Below are 9,427 nucleotides of genomic sequence, written 5' to 3' on the forward strand. Positions count from 1 at the left end.
ATGACCTGATTTAACCTACATGACCTGACTTAGCCTACATGACTTTTTTTTAAACTTTGTCAGCTCGGGGATTCGATCTAGCAACCTTCCGGTTACTGGCCCAACGCTCTAACCTACCTGCCGCCCCAACCTGATTTAACCTACATGACCTGATTAAGCTTCTGTAACCATGTAATGATTATTTCATTGAAAGAGGAAACCAAATGTGTCACTGTCACGTAGAATAGGCCAGAAGGCTATACTGGAAAACTCAACCTCTATCAAAATAAAAAGATGGCGGAGCCGCAAATGTTCTTCTGTTCTTCAGGGTGTTTATTTACAAAGTGATTCCGGAACAAAAAACAACAGTACTGCCATCAAATGTATACCTTATGGGACAGCTAAAAACAATGCTGCCCCATCCACAGCTCAATCCAAAATGGCCTTCCCGTGAACTGAAAGAGAGGCTCCTTTTGTAGGGCTAGCCCCTCCCCTCAGAACAATTAACCCTAATTAATTAAGCAATTACCTAGTCAAACCTACATTTTCCATTAACTAAACATACTAAAGTATATACATTGCAACATGTTTTTTAAACATTATCACCACATAACATTTACAAAATTACATCACTACTGACAGTGTCTTTTAATATGCTCATTACATTAATGAGCCATTTGGGACAGGCGCTACAAAGTCAGCCCAATTCCCTTTGCTCGGGTCCTTATCCAGCATACCCGGAAGCTACAGAGATAAAGGAACAGAACAAACAAACGCGCTCATCCACAACATAGATAAGTATAATACATATTACTTATATTAAAAATGAACACTGACAAGTGTGAAATGTATGCACTAAGACAGAAGTTAAGTTAACTTGTGTGTCGACCCATATTGTTATCTTATAACGGAGCAGGGAGGAGTGATGAATGTGTGTGTGCGTTAAAGAACCAAATGCTGCCCGCGGCCAGTGACGGATATCTACGTCACAGAAGATCAAATAAAGTTATAGCAAGGCTTGAGAGTTTCGACGTGTTTTATTTAGTGTTTTACAAGAGCATGATCTGTGAAGTGGGTCACAGGACAGAAGATAGAGTTGACACAGTGAAAACAGGTTCTACTATCCTGACTCCATCTTTAGGGTCATTAATGGACGAGTGATTTATTTACACCATCTAATCTATTTTGACATGTAAAAACAGAGTTGGAACTCATTCCGTGCTGACATTTTATAAGTGATGGATCCTAAACTACGGCACATGAAACAATGTGATTTTGTTTAATGTATTGAGCTTCATACAAGGCAAGTATTAATTTATGAGATTATGGTGTCGCCATGTTTGAATGAAGGATGTTGGCACCTTAATAGTCGACATGTTATGTCAAATATAATTTGTTAATAATAGTTCTGCAGTTTTTTTGTGTAATAGCTAGCCTGGAAAAATGTTATCTTAGATAATGGAAACATTTCATATTAAATGAACTTCATCTTTTATAGTATCAAGGCATTATCAGGTCCTCGGTCCATTATAATATTTTTTGGAATATCATTAAACTGTGTATAAATGTATATAAATACACTGAACAAAAATATAAAGGCAACAATTTTTTTAAAACAATGTAATTTTAGAATAAGGCTAACGTAAAATGTGGAAAAAGTCAAGGGGTCTGAATACTTTCCGAAGCGTATGTATGTCTATAAAAAACAGAAACGTCCCCTTTTCAGGACCCTATCTTTTAGGGACCTGGAGCATTATGGTATGTAAATAATATACATTACTCTATGTCGTGTCTTCAGGGCATGACTCACTGTGTAAGTGAGTGAACACCTGATATAACAACATCCTTTCAGCATCTGAAGCAGTGTGCATCGTTTAGTATGCGGAGGGGGAATGCAATGTCTTTACGTGGTCCTGGGGTGTAAATGTGAATGGATCCAGTTTGTCATGCGGTCGTTCATCCTTAGGTTGAAACGGAGGACAGGGGCTGTAGTCTGTGGGAGGAGGACACTAGTGAAGTGCAGGTCTATCCACCAAGGGCATCAACTCCTACAAGACGGACACTCACTCACACACTCTCTCCCGGGGAACTCGTCTGCCACCTAGTGCACAGTCCTTTCCTTCTGTCTCTGGTAGTCTATGGGAAACAGGAAGTTATATAACAACCGTTATTAAAACTTCACAGGTTGGAGAGGAGAAACTGAGGCAATAATGGCGTCAGATACAATTTAGGCACCTAAAATATTAGATGGCGAAGCAGGTGATGGCAACACTTACTGTAGGGAAAGAAGCGCACCCTCATCAGAATCTCTCTGGCAGTCTTCAGAATCTCAACAGCCTGAGAGGAGAAGAAACGTTTTCTATGAGTGACAAATGTATGCTCGCAAAGTGTGAATATTTTTCTAAACATAAGTTAGTGCTGCAGTACAAAATTAAGTAATGAGATTTATCAAGAGGTATAGTGTGGTGTGTACCAGAGGAGGCTGGTGGGAGGAGCTATAGGAGGGTGAGCGGTATCAATGGAGCAGAGTCAAACACATTGTTTCCATGTGTTTGGTACTATTACATTGATTCCATTCCAGCCATAGTCCTTCCCACCAGCCTCCACTGGTGTGTACATTCTACAGTGCATCACTGACCCTCGAGTGCTCTATGTCCTGGAAGTCCACTTCATTGACAGACAGCACCTGATCTCCCTCCTGGAGCTCTGCTCTGTGGGCGTCCGAATCTGGGACCACCTATCATACACACAGAGAGATGAAGGAGATAGGAGAAAACAGAGATGCCAACATTTCGGAGCCTTAGAAGTGAGGGCTAGCTAGATCAGCCCTAATTGGGCAGTAGCACCAGCCTCATCCTCTCTCACACACACACACACACACACACACACACACCTACCTTGGAGATGAAGATGCCCAGCTGAGAGGCCTTGCCCCCACGGATGTTGAAGCCTAACTGTGCCCCCGGAGGTTTCTTCAACACAATGGTGCGTGGCAGGAACTGGGTCAGCTCATTGTTGTAGTCAGGATGGTGGATACGCTACACAGACAGACACAGAGGGAACATCGTTGAAGATCTGTGGTGGCGGCGCCCTAGACTGAATGTTGCCAGTGTTATGACAGGGTATGGATGTCTTGTCAGACTCATACCTCCTGCGGGGCTATCCATGCTGGGGGACTCTCGTAGGAAGGCAAAAAGACAACTGGGAGTTGGTAGTCATCATACGGGATCTTTTGGTCCATGGTTTCAAAACCTATTGGTTAAAAAAAGCATAGGCAATGATCATTACAGCATGCAATAGTCTCTCCAAAACAATATGTTATGTCTGTTTGGAGGCTGTGGGACACTAAATGGCGCTGCATGGTCAATCCGAATGTCTGCATTGGCCGTGCAGCATTTACGGTGATATGACCTATGCAGAAGTCAGGGCATTCATACGTCTTGCGCTTTGCGGAGCAGCGCAGAGCTGTTGTGAAAGATGTTGTCAAGAAAGTGAGTGTGTTTATACAGGACCTCCCGCCTTCATCTACTGTCCATCAATTTAATTATATATATATTTTTTACCTTTATTTAACTAGGCATGTCAGTTAAGAACAATTCTTATTTACAATGACGGCCTACCCTGGCCAAACCCTGACGATGCTGGGCCAATTGTACGCCGCACCATATGGGACTCCCAATCACAGCCGGATGTGATGCAACCTGGATTCGAACCAGGGACTGCAGTGATGCCTCTTGCACTGAGATGCAGTGCTCAATTTGGCATTGTTACAATGCGTCGCTGCACTGTTAAAACATTTGAGAAGAGCATGGCGATGCGATACGGAGATAAATTTGGCCTCTGCGTACCTCCAGAGGCCCACATTTCGGATCAAGCATAAATTGGCTCTTAGCGATTTCAATGAGGAACAATTCTACCGGTCAAGTGCACTTCGTTGTTTTGCGTCAATGCTTAATTAGCGATTCACGATTTTGCTGGGGTGCAACTTTTTTTCTAAAAGGGAGGGGTTAATTTTGTCATGGACAGGCGAGAGGAATTCAGAGACCTTATTTTGCGCTGGCAAAATTAGATGTACAGGCAATTTGGCTAAATAAAATAAGGCAATAAATAATCACAGGAGGTTTGCTACTGCAATAACAGTATAAGCGAGACAATAACTTATTGAACAGGGACTCGAATCAAATTTCATAAACGTTACTGGCTCAGCCATTAGTGCCTGCTTTTCATGTTCGCAACCTGTCCTGACATATTTTTTTATTCATAACACAAAAATCAACTTACATTGCTACATCAAACATTTCTAACAAAACAAAACACAGGTATTAACAAGAAAATACAAACATACAAAAAATATCAATAAAATAAACAAAAAATAAATTTGAGTGCAATTGTAATCACTCTGAAAAAATCTTATTATAATGATTCAGGAAGATGTTATTCTTGTTGTTATTCACTCTGAATTCAACTATTTTATTAAAACATTAACCAATCAGAAAAATGTGTAATTTTGGTATAGAATTTTTTTGTGTGTATTAAGTATTTGGCAACAAGAATACATTTAAAAAAATCATTTGGTCTTGTTATCATTGCAATAGTAACATATATATTTCATGTCAAAAACATAGGCAGTGTTCATAATGGTAAATAAGTATTTTGCAAGGTTTTCCCAAAATTCTGACACAAATTTACATTCAAAGAACAAGTGAGATAGATTCTCACCCTTTTCACAGAAAACGCTGATATAATCAATAGCCACAAATTTGGATATCATAGAATTACATGGATATATCTTACGTAAAATGTTGAAGTGCACTTCCTTAACTTTGTTTGGTATACAATATTTTTAAGGCCTTTAACCATGCATTTTTCCAGACAATGTCAGGAATAAGCATGTTCCAGAAAAACGTTCCTCTCGGTGTAAGTTGGTTTTGTGAATGAAGAATTTGTCGTATATATTTATTACAACAAGATCTCTCAAGTAAGCCCACGCCTTCCAATCTGAGTTCTGGATAAACTTTGTGATCATTCCCAAAACTAAGATGAGTTTTCATTAGTGTAGTTAGACCACTGGGAACGGCTTTGATCACAGAAATAAACTCTGAAAGGTATTGGAAACTCTTTCAATGTTATAAATTGTTAATATGTGAGAATATTACCCTTGTTGTCGAAAATATCAAGAACAAAATCAATATTCCTCGCGTGCCAGCTGGGAAGCGTGTCCTGACATTTGTTGTTCGCTAGCTATCACCAGTTAGCTAGCTAGCTTAGGCGGTGATTACGAGCTGCACCATCGTCATTCTTACAAAATAACGCAAGTGTAGCAAGTAAACTACAGATTACTTTAAATGTTACAATGAATCCAAAATATAAACACCGTTATTTTATTAATGTAATCTACTGTTAGCTAGCTACAAATAGCAACAAACAATCTTACCAGGCAAAAAATACAACTTCCCCTTCAAGCCACGCCCTGCTGACGAGTGATGGATAACTGCATAGAAAATAATAAAACTTTATTGTCCATCAAGGATGGAATTGTTTCTTTAGAATCACCTTCCAAAGTCGCATACAAATACACAAATGTGTATTTTGTGACTGTGACCCAGAGACTCTTGACCATTTATTTTGGGGCTGCTCTTATGTCAGAAGATTTTGGTGTGAGTTAGTTGTTTCTTTGAAAATAAAATCTTCTATTAATATTAATTTGAAAGACTCTATATTATGTTTTATTTTGAACCAAATGATATGGACCCTGATTTAACTTCAATTTTTAATTTGTTTATCTTTCATGGAAGATTCTTTGTCCTTAAAATGAAGTGGGCAGAGAACAAACCCCTTTTCACATTATTTAAGATAGAATTGAAATATTATTTTGAAATGATCAGTAAATGTAAAAACAAAAAAGCAATACGCACCATAAAAGTATTTAACAAATTGAAAATTAATTTTGATATGTAATATCTGTCTGTTAGGTTTATGTACTATTGTTTGTATATCTCTGTTGTTTTTGTATTTGTTGTGTGCATAATAAAATAATAAAATGTAAATAAAAATGTAAAACAAAATAAATAAAAGGGTCACATATGCATACACATTTAAACCAGTCAGTCCATCATTTTGCATACACCAAAAACATTAATACATTCCCTCACAACCGACCGCTGTCCCAACTGCACTGGATAGATAAGTACATATACTGATACAATTTAGTTTGCATTTAGTATTCCAACAGCACAAGGGACAAATTAATGTTTGAACACATTCTTCTTGGCCATGGGCATTCTGAAGCGCTGGCCAGAGGGAAGCCTCTCCAACTGAGGGTGGAAGCAGTCGCCAATGACAGCCAGTTCCTTCTTTTTGGTTGCCTTGTGTAACAAACTGCTCAAACCTGCATATGGTCGACCAGTTACTTTGCTGGCTGTGTTTACTATTCTGGTCAGTTGAGTGCCTGGAAGTGGGCGTAGAAGGTGAATCAGCTAATTGGAAGATTTGTTTTCACTTAAGACTGTGAGCCAATCGGACCCAGGAAGAGAGCAGACGGACGGAAGATGGCGGAAACTGAGGTTTTGTTTGAAACTAGTGAGTCGAGTGAAGCTAATAGTACAGAAAATGGGAATGAGTGGGTTACAGTGGTGAAGAAAAAGGGAAACGAGAAGTAAAGCTATGTTGGAAAATAGGAAGCCACTAGACTAGTTTTTTGATCAGAGTCAGGGTTTTGAATGAATGCTACGTGGGAAATCCGTTTAACATCCCCAGGAACATCTGGAATGTGTTGGAAGAAAGTGTGGAGTCGGGAGAGTTACAAGACGTGGTCTTATTTTGATTTTTTGTGTGTCTGCGGAGCAGAAGAAGCGTGTGTTAAGACTCAAAAAGATATGGAGTGGAATGTTTCCTGCATGGATTTTCAAATCAGGGCTGAGGTGTAGGTGAACATGCACCTGATTTCTTGTAGTGCCCTGTTAGGGTGAGGGGAAATGAGGTGGCAAGGGTAAGGAGTGTCCAGCCTGTCTCCTATCTGGAGGCGGTGAGAAAATTGGAAGGAACAAGTGGCAGGGAAGAAGCAATGGTAGTAGAGCCACCAAGACCAGTGAAGGTTTCTCATAAACCGAGGGATAGTGAAATGCTACATGTTAAAAAGGTAGACTTTGTATTATCTCTTGAAATGGTCATAAACTGTACAGCACAAGCGAACAGGCACGGTGACCTCTGTGCAGAGGCCAGATCAAGGTCAGTGAGCTGGTGGAGTTTCCTCAGGAAGAAGAAGAGAGCAACCTCCAAAGTGGAGACTCTAATGTCTAGCCTGCTCAGACCGCACAGTGAGGACAACAGCAGAAATAATCTGGTTATCTCTACTTCCTCACTCTACTGGAGGTCTTTCTCTAGGAGGAGGTGTTCAGGTTTGTGCGCCTGGACGGCACTGAGCCAGAAGAGGTGGGCGCAGGTCATCCAGGAGTTTCAGAGCAATGCACCCTGCAGACCATTATTCATGTTTATTTCAATCAAAGCCGGAGGTGTCACACTGCCTCGTGCATCTTCCTCATGGACCCAGCCTGGAAACCAGCAACAGAGGACCAGGGTATGGACCGCTGTCACCCCCTCGGCCAGAAGAGAGACGTTGTCATCACTAAGTTCATAGTGAAGGACTCCGTGGAGGAGAACATGGTGAGGATTCAGAAGGAGAATCTGGAGGGGAAGGCTTTCGGCTTCCTCTGTGAGAAGAGGTCACGCATAGATGATGTCAAAACAAAACGGACTGGCTTCTCCTCCAACCGTTTACACATTCTCCAAAATAGGAATATTGTTCTGGGATGTAGTAGAATTTGGCGGGAGAGTTCCTTTGGTCTACTGAGTTCCTTTGGTCTCTCTCCCATACTGCATGGTCAGGGAGACAAGAGTCTCTGCAAGGAATTTACGACGTGGTTGTAAAGTCGTAAAACTGTGTGAGAGAATGCCAAGAGTGTGCAAAGCTGTCATCAAGACAAAGGGTGGCTACTTGGAAGAATCTCAAAGATAAAATATATTTTGATTGGTTTAACACTTTTTTTTGTTACTAGATGATTCCATATGTGTTATTTCATAGTTTTGACGTCTTCACTATTATTATACAATATAGTAAAAAATAAATGAAAAACCCCTGAATGAGTAGGTGTGTCCAAACTTTTGACTGGTACTGCATGAGTTTCTTATTTCTTTCGAACATGGTCAAGTGCTCAGTTAAGATGCCGAGACACAGTGTGTGTGTGTGTGTCCATAACATCTGCTCCAAACATAAGATAGCCTATGTGCTGTTGCACTTCAAGGTGTAGCCTGCATAGGACTGTTGTGGTCTGATGAGAATAAATGGATATATCTCTGTTCAAACATGTATTATGCCTAGATGGGTTAATTAATAAAGTTGGTATGGGGTGGTCCCCAGTAGGCAGATGACACCCACATTGAAAATAGATCAGTTAGGCTAAACTCCAAAGATCAGCTAGATGAAAGAAATGCATTAGGCCTATCATCCTTTCATACCTTCTGTGCTTTTTGCCTTTGTAGCTTACATGTTCATCTTCATCATGTTCATCCAAGAGCACAGGAGAAAATAATTTGTGTGACCATTTCCAACAGAAACAAAGTCTTAAATGTATTTTGTTGAGCTTTTAAAGGTTAGAAGTGTAGGTATTGTTGTTGAAAGGACTTTATGTGTCATTAACAACTCTCACGTCAGGTCAGTTCCCTCCAGGGTTATTATAGTTTTGTGTTTTAATTTCAGTTATGTTTCAGATCCCATTTACTAGTTGGAATTTTATCACAGTTGTTTTTACAATATTTAGTTTCAGTTTTAGTTTTGGTGTTAAAGAACAGAAAGTAGCCTGTGCTTGGGTTTTTATTTCAGTTAGGTTTCAGATCTGATTTACTAGTTAGATTTTTATCCCAATGTTGTTTTTATTTTATTTAGTTTCAGTTTTGGTGTTAAAGAACAGAAAGTATCCTATGTGTGGGGAGTCTTGGAGCCATATGTGTTGTGTAGGGTTTGTGTTTTTGGAGATGTCACTTCTTGCCACTGTGGGGCAGTAATGCATAAGGTGATGGCTCAGGTAGGTTAGGTTAGGTAGACAGATTACGTAGATGCACAAAGTAAACAGTAGTAGTGGGTCAATTTCTGCAACAACCATTTAGCTTTGAAACATGGGGCAAGTGTTGTAATTAATTGTAATAATTCATAGTTACACTGTAATAACAACATGTACTGTAACTAACTGGTGGTAACTGCAGTCTGTAATTACAGGGGTGTAACAACAAATACTTGTTACCATGGTTGTTACAAATGTTAAAGTTTACGATAACATCCCAATGCACCATGTTCAGCCTGCAAAAACCATGTGATACGTGTTAGCCAATTGAAAATTGACCACCTCATTGACCAACTCTGCACCAAAGGTTTGTGCAATTCTGAATCCTTGGG

At 39.9% G+C, this 9,427-nt stretch overlaps 1 protein-coding gene across 4 annotated transcripts; it reads right to left on the reverse strand.

The window, feature by feature from the left end:
* Window positions 1-997: 997 nt before the first annotated feature.
* LOC110504962 (PDZ domain-containing protein 11) lies at window positions 998-5,457 on the reverse strand. 4 transcript variants are annotated; one of them, XM_021583875.3, is made up of 7 exons: window positions 5,414-5,457; window positions 3,128-3,231; window positions 2,877-3,017; window positions 2,618-2,716; window positions 2,256-2,316; window positions 2,047-2,115; window positions 998-1,972 (listed from the first exon to the last, which is right to left on the reverse strand). In XM_021583875.3, exons 2-6 carry the CDS (start codon window positions 3,218-3,220, stop codon window positions 2,081-2,083), a joined length of 429 nt encoding a protein of 142 aa, XP_021439550.1. In that variant the 5' UTR covers window positions 3,221-3,231; window positions 5,414-5,457; the 3' UTR covers window positions 998-1,972; window positions 2,047-2,080. The 4 variants fall into 4 exon arrangements, with proteins under 4 accessions (XP_021439550.1, XP_021439551.1, XP_021439548.1 ...); XM_021583876.3 differs by having other exon boundaries at window positions 5,136-5,457; XM_021583873.3 differs by having other exon boundaries at window positions 998-2,115.
* Between the last annotated feature and the right edge of the window lie 3,970 nt (window positions 5,458-9,427).

This window comes from Oncorhynchus mykiss, chromosome 25 (assembly GCF_057628025.1).
Source record: "Oncorhynchus mykiss isolate SJ-2025 chromosome 25, ASM5762802v1, whole genome shotgun sequence".
NCBI lineage: Eukaryota > Metazoa > Chordata > Actinopteri > Salmoniformes > Salmonidae > Oncorhynchus > Oncorhynchus mykiss.

Coding starts and splice junctions, on each gene's coding strand:
- LOC110504962 (XM_021583875.3), bottom strand. CDS start 3,220: ATGGACCAAAAGATCCCGTATGATGACTACCAACTCCCAGTTGTCTTT. Junction 3,018..3,127: donor CATGGATAGCCCCGCAGGAG/GTATGAGTCTGA, acceptor CTGTCTGTGTAG/CGTATCCACCATCCTGACTA. Junction 2,317..2,617: donor AGGACATAGAGCACTCGAGG/GTCAGTGATGCA, acceptor TTCTCCTCTCAG/GCTGTTGAGATTCTGAAGAC.